At 42.5% G+C, this 25,642-nt stretch overlaps 1 protein-coding gene across 1 annotated transcript in view; it reads left to right on the top strand.

Moving 5' to 3' along the window:
* Positions 1–25,353, top strand: part of LOC124613315 (odorant receptor Or2-like) — a 65,982-nt gene extending 40,629 nt beyond the window's left edge. The window contains exons 2-5 of the mRNA XM_047142011.1: positions 1,358–1,457; positions 11,983–12,084; positions 15,033–15,188; positions 24,926–25,353. Coding sequence (XP_046997967.1) covers positions 1,358–1,457; positions 11,983–12,084; positions 15,033–15,188; positions 24,926–24,982 — 415 coding nt within the window. The 3' untranslated portion in view covers positions 24,983–25,353. The remainder of the gene's footprint in view (positions 1–1,357; positions 1,458–11,982; positions 12,085–15,032; positions 15,189–24,925) is intronic.
* Positions 25,354–25,642: the final 289 nt, after the last annotated feature.

Raw genomic sequence — 25,642 nt, 5'->3', positions numbered from 1 at the left:
TCTTCTCATTCTCAAAGGATGTCTTTGACTCAGAAACGGGCGGTTCAGGCAATAAGTGGTGTAATTACGCGAACCTCTTGTCGACCCCTGTTCATTAGCCTGGGTATTCTGACATTGGCCTCTCAAGACATATATGCTTTACTATCGTTTCTTGTTAACAGTATCACCTTATTCCCAAGACTTAGCAGCTTTCACTCGGTTAATACTAGGCAGAAATCCAATTTGCATTTGGAGCGTACTTCCTTGACTCTTGTGCAGAAGGGTGTGCATTATACTGCTGCATCCATTTTCAGTAACTTACCACAAGAATTCGAAAATCTTAGCAGTAACCCACGGACTTTCAAATCGTAACTGAAGAATTTCCTCATGGATGACTCCTTCTGTACTGCCGAGGAGTTCCTTGAAAAATTAAGCTGAATCGTGTGTTATATTGTTGGTTGCGTTTACGTAAACTTATGGCTTGTCTTTTTTTGGGTTCATAAACGCTTTATTTTATCTGTTATTACTTTTATGTTGTAATTTCATGTACTGACACGTTCCATGACCTTGGAGATTCTCTCCTCAGTTTGTGTGCAAAAACAAAAAAAAAAAAAAAAAAACAAAAAAACATTACAGAGCCACCACTAGCTTGCATATGCCTTGTTGACTGGCTGCGCCACACTCGAGCGCTACCATCAGCTCTTATCAACTGAAATCGCAACTCATCTGACCAGCCACGGTTTTCCATTCGCCTAGGATCCAATCGATATGGTCAGGAGCACAGGAGAGGCGCTGCATGCGATGTCGTGGTGTTAGCAAAGGCACAAAGGCACTCGCCTCGGTCGCCTGCTGCCATTAACAATCAACGCCGAATTTCGCCGCACTGTCGTAACGGATAAGTTCGTCTCATGTCCGACATTGCTTTCTGCGGTTATTTCACGGAGAGGTTTTTGCCTGTTAGCTGTGACAATTCAGCAAACGCTGCTGTTCTCGGTTGTTAAGTGAAGGCCGTCGGCCACTGCGTTGTTTGTGGTGAGAGGTAATGTCTGAAATGTGGTATTCTCGACACACTCTTGACACTGTGACTTTCGGAATATTGAATTCCCTAACGATTTCCGAAATGAAATGACCCTTGCGTCTAGCTCCAGCTACCATTCCGTGTTCAAAATCTCTTAATTCCCGTCGTGCGGCGATAACCACGTCGGAAACCTATTCACATAAACCAACTGAGGAGAAATGACTGCTCCGCCAATGCTCTGCCCTTTTATACCTGGTGTATGTGATATTACCGGCGTCTGATATATGTGCATATCGCTATCCCGTGACTTTTGTCACCTCGGTGATATAACTTATGCAAATATTTTTACTTTTGTTGCAGTCTGGTGAGGTACCTGAACATTGTGATGAGTCCTATGGCGATGATGCAGTTGGCGGTGGGCGCTATCAACACCTGCATGGTGCTGTTTCCGGCCACATATGTAAGTTCGCACACACTTACCATACGTATCTGATCTTAACGCGTCTCACAGAGATGCTTCTAGGAGTTTCAGCAGGCTGCAGCTAGGTTGACAGGAAATACGGTATACATCAGGCAGTCCGAGAAATTCTTTGTCTCTGATGAGGCGTCTCAGATCCTGGATCTTTGGAACAATGCGCACCTTAGTGACTGTCTAGTCATCCAGAGAACGCGCCCTGCGTTGTAAGTCTTCAAGCCGCAGTTCGGAAAAATTCGGCTGGCTTGGACTCTTAACAAAACGACCTGCGCCGAAAACACATGAAGGCGTATGCAATTTCTAGAAAATGCTACTTTCCTTTGAACATAGCTTCGATATTAAGACTTCTTGGTGTACTGACGAAAAAAACACAATACCAAAAAATAATTAATGTAGAGTAATGAAATTTCGGGAATAAATTTATCAAGGTAACACATTTAAATGATTAACTTTGCGAGATCCCAGGTTAATGTAAGCGTGAGATAAGCAATTGCAAATGTGAAATGCTGTACATTAATAACCGCTGTAACTGTCAGGAAGTTGAATGCAATCATGCAGACGTCAATGCATTGTGTTGTACGGGAGCCGGATGTCAGTTAATTGGATGGAATTCGATGTCTGTTGCACTTGGTCGGTCAATACAGAAACGGTTAATCCTGTTCGTGGATGACGCTGGAGATGTCATCCGATGATGTCCCAGATTTGGTGACTGAACAGGCCAAGGCAACATGTTGACACTCTGTAGAGCATGTACGGCTACAACAGCGGTATATGGGCGAGAGTTATCCTGTTGGAAAACACTCCCTGGAATGCTGTTCATGAATGGCGGCACAAGAGATCGAATCACCGGACTGACGTACAACTGTACAATTAGTGTGCTTGGGGTAGCCACGAGAGTGCCCCTGTTTCATACGAAATCGCATCCCAGACCCTAACTCCAGTGTTTCTGACATGCAGACAGGTTGGTTGCAAGCCATCAACTGGCCTGCTTCTAACAAACACACAGCCATCACTGACACCGGAGCAGACCCAGCTTTCATCAGATAACACAACAGACCTCCCACCCAGCCCTCCAAAGAGCTCGCGCTTGATACCACTCAAGTCGCAGATGGCGGTGGTTTGAGGGTTGGTGGAATGCGCTCTACAGTGCATCCAGCACGGAGCTGTCCTTGAAGGAACCGATTTGTAACAGTTCGTTGTGTCGCTGTGGTGCCAGCTGCTGCTCACATTTCTGCTGCAGATGCTGTACGATACGACAAAGCCAATACCAAACACGATGGTCTTTCCTCTCCGTAGTGCAACGTAGCCTCCCGGAGCCCGGTCTTCCTGCCACCGTACATTCTCGTGAACACCACTGGCAGTAATAGTGTACGGTGGCTACATTCCCGCCAAGTTTTTCTCCAGTATCGCAGAAAGAACATCTAGCGTCTCGTAGCCCTGTTACATGGTCTCGTACAAACTCAGTGGCGTGCTGATAATAGCGTCTTTGTCGCCTTAAATGCATTCTTGGCTAACATCAGTTCACCACGTCCAATCTCAAAGGTAACTGTGGTGTCTTCTGTAATCGTCCACCGCCGTGACATGTACTGGTGTTTGCAAGTACAGTGCCGCGAAACTTTCACGCTGGGCGCCAGAGACACTACACACAAGCGACATTTATTCATAGAGTAAATATCTCTGGAGTGAGCACTGCGTTCTGCGCATGTTGTCAACATTAAACCAGGATTGTCACGTGTTTTCGGGACTTCGCTCTGCGTGTGTGCTTTCCCCAGAGTTTGAAGTTTATAATATCAAGAGTTTTTGTTATGTTTTCACCGTTTGTTGATAGTGTAATAGCGATGGTGAATTACTGTTGTTGCTACGGATGCAAAGAAAAATATGTGAAAGGAGGTATAGTAACTTTTCATGGGTACTATGTTTAAAATTTTCGAGACGCATTATAATTGAGGCTTGATTCTGTACACCTATTTTTCTACGATTTTATGACTATATAATAGATATTACAGCTCGTACAAAAGCTTACAAACAATCGCTTCCTCTCGTAAATTAGCTAGTGGAACGGGAAAGGGAATGATTAGTTGTTTCAGCAAATACTATCCTCCATGCATTTATCAGTGACTTGTCGATTATGTATATAGATTTGAAAGACGGGAAACAGATAATTTCAATAGAGTGGGAGTCTGTAATTGTCTTCGTATAATATGTGTGTCCAAACCATTTTGTGTTCTATAAAGTTACAGTAGGAGACCATGTGAAGTGTGTCTAGGACATGGAGAATGATTATGTGTGATTTATATTTTAGTTTCCCGAAGGATGAACAACGAGTAAAGATCTGGCTCCAGAAAATGAGGAGAAGTAATTTTGTCCTCACAAAATATTCCAAAGTATGTTCAAAACACTTTGAAGAGGAATGTTTAGACAGAGAAAAATTTGGACGTGTGTGGCCGACGGTAGGTGCTATACGAACTAATTTTAATTTTCCACAGCACCTACTACCAATTTCTGCGTTCAGCTTAAATACATTTTCTGCACAAATCAAACAAAAAACACAATAGTGTAGCTAATCAAAGTACACATTCATCTTCTTTGGTGTATTTTGCCTTCAATTTATTTTCTTCAACATTTGATTAAGAGGTGTAAAATATTAGTAAACATGTCCCCAAACTCTTTCATTTGTGTCATTTTCCACTTCCCTTAATGGTGTTATATGGGTTGACTGTTACATGACCGACTGTATTTGCTTTACAGTACATTTATTCTCGGATCGCCTTTTTTCCCCCTTATTACTCAGTCTACTATTTATTTAATAAACTGGGAGCAAGTACGTAAAATGCGTTAAATAAAACTTCAAAGTGCCACCAGCAAGAAAAATTGTGCTTTAGGTCGCAAAAAAAAAAAAAGAAAATAAATACGCAGAAATAGTAGAGAAAAGGACGAATTAGCAGGGATATAATCGCTAATGTGTGGCAAATTCGGTGTATTTCGGACACTTGCAAAAGTAATAGCGTACTGTCAAGTCGTTTTGCAAGACTATAAATGCAAAAACGTCAGGCTCTGTAATTCTATGAAGTGCCGTATCATACCGCAAACTACCAAAAATCGAGTTCATCTGAACTGTGACACCTATCGCAAAGTGACACTTTGAAGTTTTATTTAACGCATTTTACGTACTTGCTCCCAGTTTATTAAATAAATAGTAGACTGAGTAAGAAGGGGGAAAAAAGGCGATCCGAGAATAAATGTACTGTAAAGCAAATACAGTCGGTCATGTAACAGTCAACCCATATAACACCATTAAGGGAAGTGGAAAATGACACAAATGAAAGAGTTTGGGGACATGTTTACTAATATTTTACACCTCTTAATCAAATGTTGAAGAAAATAAATTGAAGGCAAAATACACCAAAGAAGATGAATGTGTACTTTGATTAGCTACACTATTGTGTTTTTTATTTGATTTGTGCAGAAAATGTATTTAAGCTGAACGCAGAAATTGGTAGTAGGTGCTGTGGAAAATTAAAAATAGTTCGTATAGCATCTACCTTCGGCCACACACGTCCAAATTTTTCTTTGTCTAAACATTCCTCTTCAAAGTGTTTTGAACATACTTTGGAATATTTTGTGAGGACAAAATTACTTCTCCTCATTTTCTGGAGCCAGATCTTTACTCGTTGTTCATCCTTCGGGAAACTAAAATATAAATCACACATAATCATTCTCCATGTCCTAGACACACTTCACATGGTCTCCTACTGTAACTTTATAGAACACAAAAAGGTTTGGACACACATATTATACGAAGATAATTACAGACTCCCACTCTATTGAAATTATCTGTTTCCCGTCTTTCAAATCTATATACATAATCGACAAGTCACTGATAAATGCATGGAGGATAGTATTTGCTGAAACAACTAATCATTCCCTTTCCCGTTCCACTAGATAATTTACAAGAGGAAGCGATTGTTTGTAAGCTTTTGTACGAGTTGTAATATCTATTATACAGTCATAAAATCGTAGAAAAATAGGTCTACAGAATCAAGCCTCAATTATAATGCGTCTTGAAAATTTTAAACATAGTACCCATGAAAAGTTACTATACCTCCTTTCACATATTTTTCTTTGCATCCGTAGCAACAACAGTAATTCACCATCGCTATTACACTATCAACAAACGGTGAAAACATAACAAAAACACTTGATATTATAAACTTCAAACTCTGGGGAAAGCACACACGCACAGCGAAGTCCAGAAAACACGTGACAATCCTGGTTTAATGTTGACAACATGCACAGAACGCAATGCTCACTCCAGAGATATTTACTCTATGGCCGCATGAGGCAGACTATGAATATCTTTGGGGCCCGCTCGTGCGTTTGGCGGCTAACGATGTTCTTTTTTATTTTTGTGATCGGATAGCTTTTCAAACATCTTGTGGATTTACTCTTTCGGCATTCACTGCGCAAAGAGCAAATGCATCCCACAGTTTCCTTCGTCACAGCATCTGGAAGCGTAGCAGAAGAAGGCGTATTGCAGTGCTACTAACAATAACGCAAGGTGCACCTAAAACTAATATTTTGTTCAATTAATGTACAATATATATTAACTGATTCTTTCGTCACTTTTTGGTAGAATAACATAAAAATAAATAGAAAGTACAATACCGTGCATATTCTACAGTGGAGGCTGAAAACCTAACAGATGTTGCTTACTAAAAAAGTAAAAATGAAGTAAACCCGTGGCACGTGGCAGCTGTATGTCATCAGAGTTGGTAAACATTCAAAAGTTTTACTTGCAGTGACTTTATTATGGGACATCTAATTACCCCTCACACGTAATTTTTCTGGAAAACATGGAAGCTGATCAAACTTTTCATTATTTACGGACACACTAGCGGAAAGAATTGCTAATTCATTAACAATTTAAGCATGCAGACCAAAGCAAAATCATCTAGCCTCGATGTCTTTTTCATTGCCTGTAACGAGAGTGTAGATGAATTATATTTGCTTATTCGTGCTAGCGACACAGATTGTAATATTTATGGGAAGTTTTTTGATCTATTACGAGTGTAAAATAATAACGATGGACAAGATATATTTATCTGTGTTTTTTATTGTCTGCAAAAATACAGTTCACCTATGTCAAAATTAAATCTTGTAGCTACAGAAGGAGCCGCTTTGATCACAGGAAAAAACATGGTTTTGCCCCACACCTTACAAAATTAATGTTAGTATCGAACTAAGATCAGTCACACTAATTGTACGCACAGCGTTATACGTCAAGCAAAATATGTGCTGACATGTCTCAAAAAATAATTAATTTCACTAAATGGTGAGGATTAGATCAGCGACATTTTTCTGGCTTCGTAAGAGAATCAGAAAGCTAATTGTTTATTTGTCTTACTATAACGACATAGCTTTTTCATCATGCTCCAACACCGTTAAGCAGCAACTGGATTTAAAAATGTCAATTCTTAATAAGCAAAAATTGAAACAGAAGCCTAATGTAAGGTTCAAGATGTATTCTTCATTATTGATATAATAAAACTCTTCCACTATTACTGAGTGAGGTAGTGCAGTGGTTAGCACACTGGACTCGCATTCGGGAGGACGACGGTTCAATCCCGTCTCTGGCCATCCTGATTTAGGTTTTCCGTGATTTCCCTAAATCGCTTCAGGCAAATGCCGGGATGGTTCCTTTGAAAGGGCACAGCCGATTTCCTTCCCCATCCTTCCCTAATCCGAGCTTGTGCTCCGTCTCTAATGACCTCGTTGTTGACGGGACGTTAAACACTAACCTCCTCCTCCACTTACAAGTTCGTGGCGCCCTCCATCGGTAATGGTGGAATTCAGTATGGTGTTGGCCCATCCTTAGCCTTGATGACAGCCTCCACTCTCGCATGCATACGTTCAATCAGGTGCTGGAAGGTTTCTTGTGGAATGGCAGCCCATTCTTCACACAGTTCTGCACTGAGGAGAGGTATCGATGTCGGTCGGCGAGGCCTGGCACGAAGTCGGCGTTCCAAAATATCCCAAAGGTCTTCTATAGGATTCAGGTCAGGAATCTGTGCATGCCAGTCCGTTACAGGGATGTTATTGTCGTGTAACCACTCCGCCACAGGCCGTGCATTATGAACAGGTGCTCCATCGTGTTGAAACATGCAGTCGCCATCCCCGAATTTCTCTTCAACAGTGGGAAGCAAGAAGGTGCTTAAAACACCAATGTAGGCCTGTGCTGTGATAGTGCCACGTTCAATCGTCCAATGTTTACGCTCCTTACACCAAGCGAGGCGTCGTTTGGCATTTAGCGGCGTGATGTGTGGCTTATGAGCAGCCGCTAGACCATGAAAACCAAGTTTTCTCACCTCCCGCCTAACTGTCATAGTACCTGCAATGAATCCTGATGCAGTTTGGAATTCTTGTGTGACACCCAATCACTTGACCACGTTCGAAGTCCGTGAGTTCCGCAGAGCGCCCCATTCTGCTCTCTCACGATGTCTAATGACTGCTGAGGTGGCCGGCCGGAGTGGCCGAGCAGTTCTAGGCGATACAGCCTGGAACTGCGTGACCGCTACGGTCGCAGGTTCGAATCCTGCCTCAGGCATGGATGTGTGTGATGTCCTTAGGTTAGTTAGGTTTAAGTAGTTCTACGTTCTAGGGGACTGATGACCTCAGAAGTTAAGTCCCATAGTGCTCAGAGCCATTTGAACCATTTTTTTTTTTTAAAGTATGTTTTTTGGGGTATCCGGATACTTTTGATCACGTAGTGTATCATACAGACGCTTTAACGTGGCAGTTTTAGTGGAGATCTTTTGAACTACGGTTGCACTGAGATAAAGGTAAAGATCAGGCCTGAACTACTTGATTTACGAATATGTCAGCCTCAGCAAGAAATTCCGCGGTAACCATTACCAAATGCTTCGAGTGCCCCGCTTTGCAGGCGGTTGTGCGTTGCTCATTGTATTCATATCTTTCCTTATTTTGAATTGAGTGAAAAGACTAATCTTGACCCCTCACGGGATTCGAGTGCAACTTTCATGGTACCAACAGGCATTTCATTGTGTAGATCATGTTAGTCTCTCAGAAAAATAAGCTTTATGGAATTTATAACTTAACAAACAACTGATTTGAATCATACTTAACAAACACAACGCACAAAATTGTGCACAGTAATTCAAAACAATGTTAGAAGGGGAGAAAATATTAAATGTCGGGGAGAATTCACGGAGGGAATCTCGCAAGGTTCAGTTCTGATTCCACTCCTATTTCTTATACACTCATGTTGAGGAAAAAAGAACACCTTGAGACAGGACGCTCATGTTCACAGGGCATGTACATTAGAATGTTCTGTAGAAATGATTATCATCTGACTCACCTCAGTTCAGCATGTGTCCTGTTGCCTAGCAGGCACAGGATCCTCTATGGGCCCTGATAACTTGTTCTCTGCATGATGATATCGACGTGCATAAGGCGCGAATCCCTCCCCCCCCCCCTCCCCATGACCCATGGACCTTGCCGTTGGTGGGGAGGCTTGCGTGCCTCAAGATACACATAGCCGTGCCGTAGGTGAAACCACAACGGAGGGGTATCTGTTGAGAGGCCAGACAAACGTGTGGTTCCTGAAGAGGGGCAGCAGCCTTTTCAGTAGTTGCAGGGGCAGCAGTCTGGATGATCGACTGATCTGGCCTTGTAACACTAACCAAAATGGCCTCGCTGTTCTGGTACTGCGAACCGCTGAAAGCAAGGGGAAACTACATCCGTAATTTTTCCCGAGGGCATGCAGCTTTACTGTATGATTAAATGATGATGGCATCCAATTGGGTAAAATATTCTGGAGGTAAAATAGTCCCCCATTCGGAGCTCCGGGCGGGGACTACTCAAGAGGACGTCGTTATCAAGAGAAAGAGTACTGGCGCTCTACGGATCGGAGCGTGGAATGTCAGACCCCTTAATCGGGCAGGTAGGTTAGAAAATTTAAAAAGGGAAATGAATAGGTTAAAGTTAGATATAGTGGGAATTAGTGAAGTTCGGTGGCAGGAGGAACAAGACTTTTGGTCAGGTGATTACAGAGTTATAAATACATAATCAAACAGGGGTAATGCAGGAGTAGGTTTAATAATGAATAAAAAAATAGGAGTATGGGTAAGCTACTATAAACAGCATAGTTAACGCATTATTGTGGCCAAGATAGACACGAAGCCCACGCCTACTACAGTAGTACAAGTTTATATGCGAACTAGCTCTGCAGATGACGAAGAAATTGATGAAATGTATGATGAGATAAAAGAAATTATTCAGGTAGTGAAGGGAGACGAAAATTTAGTAGTCATGGGTGACTGAAATTCGAGAGTAGGAAAAGGGAGAGAAGGAAACATAGTAGGTGAATATGATACTGCGTGAAGAGTTCGACAGAGCACTGAAAGACCTGAGTCGAAACAAGGCCCCCGGAGTAGACAACATTCCATTAGAACTACTGACAGCCTTGGGAGAGCCAGTCCTGACAAAACTCTACCATCTGGTGAGCAAGATGTATGAGACAGGCGAGATACCCTCAGACTTCAAGAAGAATATAATAATTCCAATCCCAAAGAAAGCAGGTGTTGACAGATGTGAAAATTACCGAACTTTCAGTTTAATAAGTCACAGCTGCAAAATACTAACGGGAATTCCTTACAGACGAATGGAAAAACTGATAGAAGCTGACCTCAGAGAAGATCAGTTTGGATTCCGTAGAAATGTTGGAACACGTGAGGCAATACTGACCTATGACTTATCTTAGAAGAAAGATTAAGGGAAGGCAAACCACGTTTCTAGCATTTGTAGACTTAGAGAAAGCTTTTGACAATGTTGACTGGAATACTCCTTTCAAATTCTGAAGGTGGCAAGGGCAAGATACATGGAGCGAAAGGCTATTTACAATTTGTACAGTAAGCAGATGGCAGTTGTAAGAGTCGAGGGACATAAAACGGAAGCAGTGGTTGGGAAGGGTGTGAGACAGGGTTGCAGCCTATCCCCGATGTTATTTGATCTGCATATTGAGCAAGCAGTAAAGGAAACAAAAGAAAAATACGGAGTAGGTATTAAAATCCATGGAGACGAAATAAAAACTTTGAGGTTCGTCGATGACATTGTAATTCTGTCAGAGACATCAAAGGACTTGGAAGAGCAGCTGAACGGAATGGACAGTGTCTTGAAAGGAGGGTATAAGATGAACATCAACAAAAGCAAAACGAGGATAATGGAATGTAGTCGAGATAAGTCGGGTGATGCTGAGGGAATTAGATTAGGACATGAGACACTTAAAGAAGTAAAGGAGTTTTACTATTTGGGGAGCAAAATAACTGATGATGGCCGAAGTAGAGAGGATGTAAAATGTAGACTGGCAATGGCAAGGAAAGCGTTTCTGAAGAAGAAACATGTGTTAACATCGAGTATAGATTTAAATGTCAGGAAGTCGTTTCTGAATGTATTTGTATGGAGTGTAGTCATGTATGGAAGTGAAACGTGGACTATAAATAGTTTAGACAAGAAGAGAATAGAAGCTTTCGAAATGTGGTGCTACAGAAGAATGCTGAAAATTAGATGGGTAGATCACATAACTAATGAGGAGGGATTGAATAGAATTGGGGAGAAGAGGAGCTCGTGGCACAACTTGACCAGAAGAAGGGATCGGTTGGTAGGACATGTTCTGAGACATCGAGGGATCGCCAATGTAGTGTTGGAGGGCAGCGTGGAGGGTAAAAATCGTAGAGGGAGACGGAGAGATGAATACACTAAGCAGATTCAGAAGGATGTGGGATGCAGTAGGTACTGGGAGATGAAGAAGTTTGCACACTATAGTGCTGTGGAATGTGGAAAAAACCGCAAATTGGCGTTCATAAGAAGAAGAACAACACCAAAAATGCAACAGGAGCGTAATATGTAGGAAATTGTCCACGCAATCTGCCACTGATGATGCCTTGCAGAAAGCAAAGGCGAAACGCGTATGGCACTAAAATTGTGTTTTATTCAGTTGCTGTCAGACGGTCCATAAGTACAAATTATCAATATACCGTAATATTACACGCAACTGAGGAAGACAGGACTACAAAAGTCGAAAATATCTTAGTCTCTCTCTCTCTCGTACTGTCTCATCAATGCATAGCAATCTTATTACATGATACATCATAATACACATAAACACAAACACAAACAAGGTACCACTCATGCCCTACCCTTCAACTACTAGTACATCAGTTAACGGTTCCACTAGTAACAGCCACGTCATTCAAATTTTTACGGCGATAAACGCCGGAAACACTCTCCATAAATTAGTTAAATTTTAACGCTGCGTCCCAGTGTTCCGCCAGTTTCCGGAAGATGGCCTTAGCCGAAATTTCGGATCGGAAGACTCTACAAGAACAGCGTGGTATCAGTACGAGATAACTTTTATCACCACAAGTACATTACTTACTTAATCAAGCACATTCCCAGCCTGTTCTGTTGAGAGAAGCTTGTGGTGTCATTGCAGAGTGAAGACGACGCGGCTGTCATGAAATGTTGGGGCGCGCTGCCTCTAATCGCTACACAGGTGTTCCTCTACTGCTCCGGGGCCCAGCACCTCATGGACCAGGTAATGCCTCTGTGTCTCTGTCTCCTGCTCTAACATTTTTCACCGTGTTTACTCTCGCGCGATATACACTACTGGCCATTAGAATTGCTACACCAAGAAGAAATGCAGATGATAAACGGGTATTCATTATACAAACATAGTATACTAGAACTGACATGGGATTACATTTTCACGCAGTTTGGGTGCATAGATCCTGAGAAATCAGTAACCAGAAGAACCACCTCTGGCCGTAATAGCGGCCTTGATACGCCTGGGCATTGAGTCAAACAGAGCTTGGATGGCGTGTACAGGTACAGACAGCTGCCCATGCAGCTTCAACATGATGCTACAGTTCATCAAGAGCTGTGACTGGCGTAAAGTGACGAGCCAGTTGCTCGGTCACCATTGACCAGACATTTTCAATTGGTGAGAGATGTGGAGAATGTGCTGGCCAGGGCAGCAGTCGAACATTTTCTGTATCCAGAAAGGCCCGTACAGGACCTACAACATGCGGTCGTGCATTATCCTGCTGAAATGTAAAGTTTTGCAGGGATCGAATGAGGGGTGGAGCCACGGGTCGTATCGCATCTGAAACGTAACGTCCACTGTTCAAATGGTTCAAATGGCTCTGAGCACTACGGGACTTAACACCTATGGTCATCAGTCCCCTAGAACTTAGAACTACTTAAACCGAACTAACCTAAGGACAGCACACAACACCCAGTCATCACGAGGCAGAGAAAATCCCTGACCCCGCCGGGAATCGAACCCGGGACCCCGGGCGTGGGAAGCAAGAACGCTACCGCACGACCACGGGATGTCCACTGTTCAAAGTGCCGTCAATGCGAACAAGAGGTGACCGAGACGTGTAACCAGTGGCACCCCATACCATCACGCCTGGTGATACGCCAGTATGGCGATGACGAATACACGCTTCCAATGTACGTTCACCGCGATGTCGCAAAACACGGATGCGACCATCATGTTGCTGTAAACAGAACCTGAATTCATCCGAAAAAAATGACGTTTTGCCATTCGTGCACCTAGGTTCGTCGTACTGGGCGCCAGCTGGTCTCCGTAAACCACTGTCCCGTAATTTGGGGGGAAATTAGTGTCCTGTGAGTGGGCATCTGGTGCCACTGGAAACGGATCAAGGATCTGTAGAATCCATGCCAAGCAGAATCACTGCTGCACTGTATTTGTAAAGCGGACCAACACGCTGTTATACGAGCGGTCATAATGTCTTGGCTCGTTGGTGGTATCGGGGCTTTGTTTTTTCGAAGGCCTCTTGTTTAGTTGCCCGAGTATACTCGGCATTTTAGGTTTCCGTGAAACAAAAAAAGAAAAAGTAAAAAACGAGATAACTCGGGGATTTATGTTAAGGGGTAGACATATTTTTAAACACATCAAAAAAAAATTTGCATCACCCCAGTTCCCAGATACCCTGAAGATAGTCGTTGACTGTGGATATTGTACCACAGACACTGTCCCTTTGACTGTTTAGAGATGTCACTATACCCGCCCAAAGATGGTTGTTTAACCATGCATGGGCAGCGCCTTTTAGATGGAGGGGGTCCGACAGCCGATCAGTTCCAGTCATTCCACCAGGAAGAAGGTACACGGCTCGTGTTGTCTGTAGTTCAACCATGCCTAGACGGTCAGTACCGCGGTTCGATCGCGTCAGCATTGTTACTTACTTTGTGCCAGGAAGGACTCTCAACAAGGGAAGTGTCCAGGCGTCTCGGAGTGAACCAAAGCGATGTTGTTCGGACATGGAGGAGATACAGAGAGACAGGAACTGTCGGTGGCATGCCTCGCTCAGGCCGCCCGAGGGCTACTACTGCAGTGGATGACCGGTACCTACCGATTATGGCTCGGAGGAACCCTGACAGCAAAGCCACTGTGTTGAATAATGCTTTTCGTGCACTCACAGGAAGTCGTGTTACGACGCAAACTGTGCGCAATAGTCTGCATGATGCGCAACTTCACTTCCGATGTCCATGGCGAGGTCCATCTTTGCAACCACGACACCATGCAGCGCGGTACAGATGGGCCCAACAACATGCCGAATGGACCGCTCAGGATTGGCATCACGTTCTCTTCACTGATGAGTTTGGCATATGCCTTCAACCAGACAATCGTCGGAGACTTGTTTGGAGGCAACCCGGTAAGGCTGAACGCCTTAGATACACTGTCCAGCGAGTGCAGCAAGGTGGAGGTTCCCTGCTGTTTTGGGGTGGCATTATGTGGGGCCGACGTACGCCGCTGGCTTTCATGGGTCGTTCCGTGACGGCTGTACGATACGTGAATGCCATTCTCCAAACGATAGTGAAACCGTATAGGCAGCATATTGGCAAGGCATTCGTCCTGATGGACGACAATTCGCGCCCCCATCGTGCACATCTTGTGAATGACTTCCTTCAGGATAACGACATCGCTCGACTAAAGTGGCCAGCATGTTCTCCAGACATGAACCCTATCGAACATGCCTGGGATAGATTGGAAATGGCTGTTTGTGGACGACGTGACCCATCAACCACTTTAAGGGATCTACGCCGAATCGCTGCTGATGAGTCGGGACAATCTGGACAAACAGTGCCTTGATGAACTTGTGGATAATATACCACGACGAATACAGGCATGCATCAATGCAAGAGGACATGCTACTGGGTGTCCGAGGTACCGGTGTTTACAGCGATCTGGGCCTCCACCTCTGAAGGTCTCGCTGCATGGTGGTACAACATGCAATGTTTGGTTTTCATGAGCAATAAAAAGGGCGGAAATGATGTTTCTGTTGATCTCTATTTCAATTTTCTGTACATGTTTCGGAACTCTCGGAGCCGAGGTGATGCAAAACTTTTTTTTGATTTGTGTATTATCAGTTAAATAAGTTAGACACGTAAATGAAAAATTTATAGCACGGCGGCAAGGGTGTCCTGGCATGGCGGAACGGAGTCCTATGTGCGCAGGCAGAAGCAGTGTCCACGGCGGCGTACAGCTGCGGGTGGCCGGAGTCCAGCTGTCAGCTGCGGCGCTCCCTGCTGCTGGTGATCTGCCGAGCCCAGAGGCCGCTGGCACTGACGGCTGGCAGGATGTTCCTCATCAACAGGGCCACCTTCCTCTCGGTAAGCACCCAGCTGTGCGCAATACGACAACAAAGTGCTCTCCCCTCCTCTACTGTGGGCTTTGTTCTGTGTTCATCACCGAGCGAGGTGCCGCAGTGGTAGCTTTCGGGAGGACGACGGTTCAATCCCGCGTCCGGCCATCCTGATTTAGGTTTTCCGTGATTTCCCTAAATCGCTCCAGGCAAATGCTGGGAAGGTTCCTTTGAAAGGGCACGGCCGACTTCCTTCCCCATCCTTCCCTAATCCGATGAGACCGATGACGTCGCTGTTTGGTCTCTTCCCCCAAACAACCCAACCCCCAACCCAACCCTCTGTGTTCATCAGCCACTGTTGCTGACGGCTCGCCGTATGTTCTTATGTTCTCCAACGACTGGATTATCGTCGTCACTGCAGGCAAATGTGCTCTGGTGATGTGATACTTTGGTGATATTGCATTTCAACATGCAGCGCGTCCCAAACTTGACTTTATCTAACATGCTATGAATCTCTGATTTCTGCGGCTACAGAGGGCGAGGTAACCAAGACAAGCCACCGCAAATACACCGAAATGACAAAAGTCATCGGGCCTCTTTATTTCCGGAGCAGTGCAACAATTCAATGTGACGTGTATCAACAACTCACTGGAAATCTCCAGCAGAAATAATGAGCCATGCTGCCTCCATACCCGTCCACAATTGCGAAACTGTTGCTGGCGTAGGACTTTATGCACGAACTGACCTCTCGATTACGTCCCATAAATCTTCGGTGGGGTTCATATCTGGCGATATGGATAGCCAAATCATTCTCTTGAACTATCCAGAACGTTCTAAAACGATTGTGGCCTGGTGGCATGGCGCATTGTCATCCACAACATCGAGTCCATGAATGGCTGCAAATGGTCTCCAAGTATCAGAACATATCCAATTAAGGATTGGTTCAGTTGGACTAGAGGATCAGCCGGCCGGTGTGGCCGAGCGGTTCTAGGCGCTTCAGTCTGGAACCGCACGACCGCTACAGTGGCAGGTTCTAATCCTGCCTCAGGCATGGATGTGTGTAATGTCCTTAGGTTAATTAGTTTTAAGTAGTTGTAAGTCTAGGGGACTGATGACCTCAGATGTTAAGTCCCGTAGTGCTCAGAGCCATTTGACCAGAGGATCCAGTACATTTCATGTAAACAATGCCCACAGGCCACCACCCGCTTGCACAGTAGCTTGTTAGCAACTTGGGTCCATGGCTTTGTGAGGTCTGCGCCACGCTCGAACCCTTCCATCAAGCCGGCTGGCGTGGCCAAGCGGTTCTAAGCGCTACAGTCTGAAACCGCGTGACTGCTACGGTCGCAGGTTCGAATCCTGCCTCGGGCATGGATGTGTGTGATGTCCTTAGGTTAGTTAGGTTTAAGTAGTTCTAAGTTCTAGGGGACTGATGACCACAGCAGTTAAGTCCCATAGTGCTCAGTGCCAATTGAACCAATTGAACCTCCCATCAACTCTTGCCAATTGAAATATGGACTCATCTGACCTGGCCACTGCTTTCAAGTCGTCTAGGGTTAAACTGATATCGTCACGAGCCCAGGAGAGACGCTGCAGGCGATGTCGTGCTGTTAGAAAAGGCACTCGCGTAGGTCGTCTGTTGCCATAGCCCATTAAAGCCAAATTTCGCTGCACTGTTCTAACGGATACGTTCGTCGTACGTCCCACATTGATTTCAGCGGCTATTTCACTCAGTGTTGCTTGTCTACTAGGACAGACAATTCTACACAAACACCGCTGCTCTAGATTGTTTAGGGGATCTGGAACGATGAAAATGACAATATTTACATTTTTTTCATTATAAAATTATTTGGAGTTTTCTGAATAAAACAAATCAGGTCTCAACCTTCTAAGTGAATTCTAAGTGTGTCTTTTAACGCTGCAAAGTTGATGCGCCGCGTGAACTGTTGTAGCGACTTGCTGTGTCACCTCTGACGGCGCCGCTCGCTGGCTGCAAGCGGGGTATCTTTGCGGAGTTAGACAGTGTTTTGTCTTCCAACGTTGTATGGCTTTATCTCTGTGACAAGTGACTGTTCATATCGCTAAACATAAACGCTATACCGTGTGTGTTGACTTGTGGAGTTTGCTTTGTGTTGTTTAGCTGTTCAATTTTGCGTATTTGACGAATTTTGCTCGTACCTGTTTTACGTATTTGGTTTGTGGATATCAACATGTACCGTTTCGGCAATCGAGTGTTTAAGAAAAGGCACAATGAGTGGAAGAAGAAATCTTTTGTTGCAGACTGCTTCACCGACTACTCCAAATGAATGTGATAGAACTTCTTCCAGCAAGAAACTTTGTGACAGCAAAGAAAAATTTGAAAACTATGAAAGTGACAGTAATGATGTGAATGAAGTAATTAACATTCCCTTGCTCTCTAATATTTTGAAACATAACGTTTTAGCCAAGTTTGCAAAGAAGGAGGACTCGAATTGAAAATAACTTCACACATTGGTTTGGCATGTAAAATGTTATTGAAATGTAACAAATGTGCAGCAGAAGTTTCGTTTTCTAATTCTAACAGTATTCCTCGTAGTGGTAATAGTGGAAAGAAGGTGTATGATATAAATGTTGGGCTAGTGTATGGCTTGCGTTGCATTGGCAAATGCAGTGCTGCACGGACAATGTTATGTGGAATTATGAACTTGCCAAAACCACCAACCAAGTTTGGATTTTATAATGAATTGGTGAGATCTTCTGCTGAAGATATTGCTCAAGCAACAATGAAGAAAGCAGTTGAAGAAGCTGTGACAGATTAACTGTTGCTTTAGATGGATCATGGCAACGTAGAGGTCATAAATCTCTAAATGGAGTTGTGACAGCTACCAGTGGAGAGAGTTGCAAAGTAATTGAAGTTGCTATTCTCTCAAAACATTGTAGATGTAAGGGCAATACCAAGGACGAACATAGTGAAAGCTGTGAAGCAAATTTTCACGACACTAGTGGAGCGATGGAAGTAGAGGGACTGAAAGCAATAATGTATGATACACTAACTATCTAGGAGATTGTGATTCTAAGGGATATAAAGCTGTAGAGGAACTCAAACCTTATGGAAATGAAATTCACATTATTTTTGCGCGTGGGGGCTCGCTTGCGCAAACTAAAGCAGTCATTACGATTCCAGAAGCTTATTGATGGTAAGACCCTTGGAAGAAGAGGAAGAGTGACAGATGAAGCAATGATAGATTGCAGAGGTATTATGGGTGTTCAATTAGGCAAAATACAAGAAGCTTTGAGCATATGAGGAGAGCAGTATGGGCATTATTTTTTCATACTACATCAACAAATGAGCACCCACAACATGCACTGTGCCCCACAGGTGATGACTCATGGTGTAAGTACCAATCAGGAAAGGAATGTGCCCATAAAAACAATTTGCCAAATGCTCTAATTGATGTAATTAAGCCCATATTCAGTGATTTATCACAGCCAAGTTCTTTGGAATAGTGTTTACATGGGAAAACACAAAATCAAAATGAATGTGTAAATAATTTAATTTAGATTAGGATTCCCAAAAGAGTGTTTGTACAAGTAAAAGCATTGCATTTTGGAGTGTATGGTGCAGTGGCAACATACAATGAAGGAAACATTATCAAATGAGATGTGCTGAAACGTTTAGGTTTCCAACCAGGACACAACACCATTTCCACAATGCTCCTAATTGATGAAGAAAGACTAAGAGGTGCAGGAAGAAGAGACAAAAGCCTGCAACATGCAGCAAAAGGGAAGAAAAGACCAGTGAAAAGGAAACTAACACTGGAAAAAGAAGAGGATGCTGATAATACATCATATGGGGCAGGAATATATTAAAAAATTTTTGGAAACCATTTCCCATAACTTTAAAATTTTCATCGTTGAGGAACATTTTCTCAAAAACTGCTAACAGTATATCAATGAAATTTATACACAATATTGTTTACTTCTTTTCCTTCATTTTTTTAACAAATTGTAAAAAAATATTGTATAATTCAAGAGTAATAGAAGAAAAAGTGCAAAATTTTGGAGAAAAAAATAAGCATCTGTTTAAAAAAATTTTAAAACAAAAACCAATAAATATTTCTTAACATGGCATAATAACTTTGTAGAGAAATATTCACTGAACATGTAGTCCAGATTTCAGAGCAATATGTTTAATTGTTTTAGTAAAAATGTTCATTCTATTTGCTAAAATTAACATGGAGGAGATGGATCGTTCCGGCTCCCCTTAAGTGAAGGAGGTCGGCCACTTTGTTTTCTGTGATGAGAGGTAATGCCTGAAATATGGTCTTTCCGGCTCACTCTTGACACCATAGATATCGGAAATAATGAATGTCTAGCTTCAATAATCACTCTGCGTTCAAAGTCTGTTAAATCCCGACGTTAGTCCGCCTTCATAGCTGAGTGGTAATGTGCTTGTCTACCATGCAGCGGGCTTGGGTTCGATTCCCGGTCGGCTCGGTGATTTTCCCCGCTCGTGGATTGGCTGTTGTGTTGTTCTCATCTCATCATCACCGACGCGCAAGTGCCTCTATTTGGCGTCACCTGAAATAAGACTTGCAACTCGGCGGCCGAACTCCACCGGAAGGGCCCTTCCGGTCATCAATTCCGTACGGTCATTTCATTTCATTTCCCGTCGTGTGGCCGTAATCATATACCTCGTGTACGCGATGCTACCGCTATCTGTATATGTGAATATCGCTGTCCACTGACTTTTGTCACATCACCGTATATCCAGAATGGATGAATATATCGAGGGGTGCGGTTTCCGCCAAGTTACAATCGACAATATGGCGAATTTCCTGATGTCGCAAATAATTTTTATCTTTTATAGTTGCCGAATAATGACTCCGACTTTGTATTTTCTTTCTAATGGCATTATAAACTTCTTTATGTGGCACTAGAAAGAAGTTTCTGAGAGAAGTTCAAACGACATAACATGTATGTAACTAGGTCGAATAGAATCGGGATAACAGCACAGAAAACCACAGCCCTGCCGTCAGGAGAAGAGGGTCCATAGACGGCTGACTTAGTACACCAAGGTATGAAACGTCTTATAACACGGACCTGTGCTGCCGTTAACTCCGGACGAAATTCAACGTGTAGTATTGTACCTGCAGAATCACTTTATAGCTTGTGGCAATGCTCAAGTTCAACATTTTAAGCACTTGTGTAACAGCTGTGATAATAAACAGACGAACCGTACCTGAGTTACGTGCTTGCTTACATTTGGTTTAATAGGGCCGACGTTAGTCGAACCGCTTCTCCTGACGGCGGGGCAGTGGTTTGAGGCGCTGTTATTTTGTGCGGATTCGTAAATTGACAGAAAAACCTAGTGGTATTTCCGAATCGACCGTATTCCGTATTAATAGTACAGTGACATCGGCAGAATCTCCAGATGTAGGCACGTGCTTTGATTCCCAGGAAAGGAATATAAAAAAGTTAGTGTACAGAACTGCATTTCGTTATTACAACAAGGGAAAGAATCCGCCGGGCAGAAAATTCGGGGTGATCTCTGTGAAAAAATTAATTATTCTGACCGAGAGTCCTCCGTTCTTCGTCTTGCCCGCTCATTTGCAGCAGTAAGAGCCACTTGCGTGCTGAGGATAATAGTTTTGTAGTATACTTGGGTTTCACAAAACCATGCGGACAAATATATATTACTCGGTTTCAACAGAAATAGTGGCCTTAAAGTACCTACAGTTACTTTTGTATAATGTATATAGGCTTTATGGGTGAAAGTCGCAAAGATGAAGGGTCTGTAACATTTTTTAAAAGATCGGGAGGTAGGGAATATTAGCAGTACTAAAAAGGCGGGCCGTCGGAGCAAAAATCCTGGTGGCGGCACCTAAATAAATTGTATTTCTACATGACACGACACATTACGTACATATGTTACCTAAATTAATTTTATAGTTTTCTTAACAACTTTCTCGCTGGAAGATTCAGTTGGTTTCAGTAGGGCACAAGCTCATCAGCGACGACATTTTTCGTTTCACAAGCGAAGCAATTTCATACCTCTTGTGGTTTTTTTTCTCGAGATGCTGTTACGTTTCACGATAAAATATGTATCAAATGCATCTATAAAATTTGAGAATGTTCATATTTTTTCGGTCTCAATATTTTAGTGTGCCTTTTTCTCCACAGGTGGTGGTATGGTATTCTGCCTTACGGCAGGTCTTGTCATGGGTTAAGCCTCTTCCACTTTTGTCTTTTCATTTCTGAATATTTGTCTCCTTTGATATTGTCCAGCATTTGATATCTTCTTTTTCCTCTTCCCCTTTTTCCCTCCACCATTCCTTCTATTCCTTCCTTCGATACACAGTCCCTCCTCAAACAATGTCCAATCCCGTTCCGTTTTCTCTTTCTGATGACTTTCAGCATGTTTCTTTCTTCTCCAGCTCTTCTTAATACTTCATTCCTTACTAGGTCTTCCCATTTCACTTTTTCCGTTCTTCTCCATATCCGCATCTCTAGTACCTCCAATTTTCTGTCATCTTCCTTCCTCAATGTCCACGTTTCCACATCATACAGTGCAACGCTCCAGATGTAACATTTGGCAGTTCTTTTCCTCAGATCTTTGTTTAGTGGTCCACAAAGTAATTTCTGTTTCCTCTTGAATCCTTCTTTTGCCATTGCAATTCTTTTCCTAATTTCTGTTGACCAATACATATAATCCATTATTACATTTCCCGAGTAATTGAAGTTATTCACTTGCTCTATTTCCTCTCCCCCTCTTTTCATATGTCATTTTCTCCTCTTTCCTCTAGTTAACATGCTTTTCGTTTTCTTTTTGTTAATCTTTATTCCATATTCTTCTAATTTTGTGTTTAGGTCATCTAACATCTGTTTCATCTCTCTTGCACTCTCTGCCATCACAACAATGTCGTCTGCAGATCTTATACACTCCACTCTCCGACCCCCTATACAGACTCCACTCCTTCCATGAAAACTTTCATTAATAATTTCCTCCAGATAGATATTGAACAGTGTTGGTGATACACAACAACCTTGTCTTACACTTCTTCCCAGTTAAATTTCTTCAATTTCTTCACTCATCACACCTCCTATCCTTACTCTTGCTCTCTGGTTCAAATATAAATTTCTAATTAGCCGACTATCCCTCCAGTCAACTTCATGTTTCCTTGAAGCAGAAAAAATTATTTCTTCAAAATTTATTGTAAAATTAGTTGTCTTTTTTTTTTTAACGACTGGCAAGAACTTTCTTTTGGAAGATACTCCATCATATTTTAGTACTATAGATTAAAAGTAGATATGTATACATATGTTTTCGTTATTTTTAGCAACATTTGGAATCATCGTTAATTGGTAATACTGTGACAACGGGAGAAGACCTCGATCTGTCTAATTTCGTGACAGCCACTTCATTAAGGTTGAGGATCTCACACACTACTGAAGGAAACAAGTTGCGTCACAGCAACGCTACCTCGCAGGACTTTCTTTTCTGATTATTTGAAGCAGTATGATCAAAATTATTCTTCTGAGTACTTTTAAGTACTTTTATTCTGACTAATCATTTTAGGTTCGTGGAACACCGTTCATGCATCCTTAAAACACAATACTACACTCAAACAAGATACACATAAAAATGCAATCAGATAAAAATTTAAATGTTTATAAAATGAATTACATAATCTATGTGTAATTTAATTACCAGTAGCATTAACTTTAAAAAATCGTAAATTATATTCGTACCACTTTTTTAATTTCAGAGAAAAGGAATAACTATTATTTTACTTTACAATTAAGTCATGAGGCACATTTATGCGAAAATAATTGGCAACACTTTTGCATACCTTTAAATGATATTAGAGTTTTCTTCTAACATATTACTATCCATAAAGCTAACCCTTGGTCGGGTAAAAATGTCATAGGTCAATGATTAGTCAGGAATAAACTTTTATTTATTCGTATAGCTAGGGCCCCCCGTCAGGTAGACCATTCGCCAGGTGCTGGTCTTTCAATTTGACGCCACTTCGGCGACCTGCAGTCGATGAGGATGATAGGATGATGATGACAGCACAACACCCAGTCCCTGGGCGGAGAAAATTCCCCAACCCAGCCGGGAATCTAAACCGGGCCCAGAGGACTGGCAATCCGTCACGCTGACCATTCAGCTACCGGAGGCGGACAGGAATAAATGAAGTGTCAACAGATCTGTAATTATTCAAGAATTTAGTACTGAAATACAGGTAAATCTGTGTGTAATGGCTGCGACGTTTAGTCGCGACTGCTGATGTGGCAGATGCGACGAGGTCAGAGGACGAGTGCAATGCCCCATTTTCCTGACGTAAGAAGAGGACACTTCGGGTTGGTGCTGCCGGCTCCCAGACGAATTATTTGTTGAAAAGACTTACGTTCAACAACTCGTAGCCAGTCTCACCTCCCGATGCCGCTGCATGCTAATGCAGCTACATCAAACGATAAACCACTGCGCGTTCAGCTACCTTGGCGACTCAACAACTACCACTACCAATAACAGACAGCTTCCTCCCTCAGATATTCCATATGCAGGCTACTCTCTCTTTGTGTCTGCGTCATTAATTAACCCAAGTTGGTAACATCGCCCAATTTAATTAAATTAATATTTCACTATCTGCGATAAGAGCAAACACTGGCAGTTGTGATATATAAAATTGTAACAAAGTGTTTATGGTGTATGAAGATGCATAAATACAAGGTTTAATAAAAAATCGAGAAAGAGATATTTCATTATACAAATAAAATCACATCTGTGTTGCCATGTTACATTTGCGAAGAGAAATTTCATCGCACAGATAGCTCTTTGAGTTGTAGTTCCTCTACACAGTAAAAAAGTTTTGCAAGTAATTACAAGGTTCTTTATCAAGTAATATGCCTGTTGCCAGTGATCTGAATTTCCTGATAAAGTGAGTTAATATGGGAATGACAAAACTGGCGTTGGTGGCCGAGCGGTTCTAGGCGCTTCAGTCCGGAACCGCGCTGCTGCTACAGTCGCAGGTTTCGAATCCTGCCTCAGGCATGGATGTGTGTGATGTCCTTAGGTTAGTTAGGTTTAAGTAGTTCTAAGTTCTAGGGGACTGATGACCTCAGATGTTAAGTCTCATAGTGCTCAGAGCCATTTGAACCATTTGAGAATGACAGTCACGCACAAACGGTTTCCTTTCCATGGTGGATGGCACCTATGCAATACAACGGTTGGTTGGTTTGTGGGATTGAAGGGACCAGACTGCTACGGTCATTGGTCCCTGCAATACAATGATCAATATATCCAAGAGTTTGCGATCTAACAAACCCTTTTCTCCATTAAGATGCTTCTAGGTGTAGTGCATCATTTTTTTAAACTCGGATATATTGATGCTGGAACCATTGTGGGAATATTCATTGTGCGTTTGTTAGGAAAGAAATAAGTAACTTTTGCCTTAAATTAACATTATAATGCTCCTGTGAACATAGTAGGGACCACTGAGAAATGGTTCGAAGAATCTCTGATGGAATGTCGGACAGGCCAATGCTTATGTGAATAACGTCTTTAAACGAACAGTGATTGTCTCTGGAGAATTTAGGAAAAATAGTTTACATATCTGACATAAATTAATTGTTTATTTTTTAAGAAAGAAAATAAAGTACTAAATTGTCTGTTTCCTTGTGAAACATGCAACATGTTGTGAATGAGTTTTGTTTTCCTTTTCTGCACTAAGTTAAGCATCAGTTTAAGTCTTTGCAATACCTGTACCTTGTCCTTTGTTTCAGCTGCTGCAGGCAACTTACTCATACTACACGCTGCTGCAACATTTTAACAGTCACTGAAGACAGCGTGCGACAGATTGATCTTGCTTTGTATCTCGGATGATGCTCTTCGCACAAAGCACGAAACAGTTTCTAGTGCTTACTGCTTCAGCCAGAATGACTTGTACACTGATCCTGCATAAAGTAGCAGGGATAGCTGTAACGCAAGGAGAAGTTATACCACATCAGAAGCTACAAGGAATCCAGATCGAATTTAGTAACTTCCAGCAGAACGCTGTGGCTCAAATTGTTCAGTCACGTTAGAATAACTACAGAGCAACATAATACAGCTCGTTCGTTTCTTCTTGCAATATTGGTATGCTGGAATGACTGGACAAAGCTGACAAACAACACGTACACGGTGAGTGATGGAAAGTGTGAGCTGAAAATGTTTGAAAGGTGTAAATGTATTAGAGTTTAATTATATGCACATGCTCCTTTCACGCTTCAGCTGGTGCAAAAATGATCACGCAAATAAAATTTAATTCTATAACAATTAAAATTCAGTCTATTTAAACCATGCTTTTCACCGTCTCAGTTGCCTCTAGTAGTAGTTTAGATTGGTGCTGCTTTTTAGCGTGTCGAAGGAAAAGGTACACAAGGTCACGAAGTTATTGCTGCTGAAATGTGAAGTATGAAGTATTTCCATTCACAGTTACGGAATTCTCTCAGTTTCCACGT

Source organism: Schistocerca americana, chromosome 4 (assembly GCF_021461395.2).
Source record: "Schistocerca americana isolate TAMUIC-IGC-003095 chromosome 4, iqSchAmer2.1, whole genome shotgun sequence".
NCBI lineage: Eukaryota > Metazoa > Arthropoda > Insecta > Orthoptera > Acrididae > Schistocerca > Schistocerca americana.
Note: the sequence above shows the minus strand (reverse complement) of the source record. Positions and strands in the feature narration are given on the sequence as shown.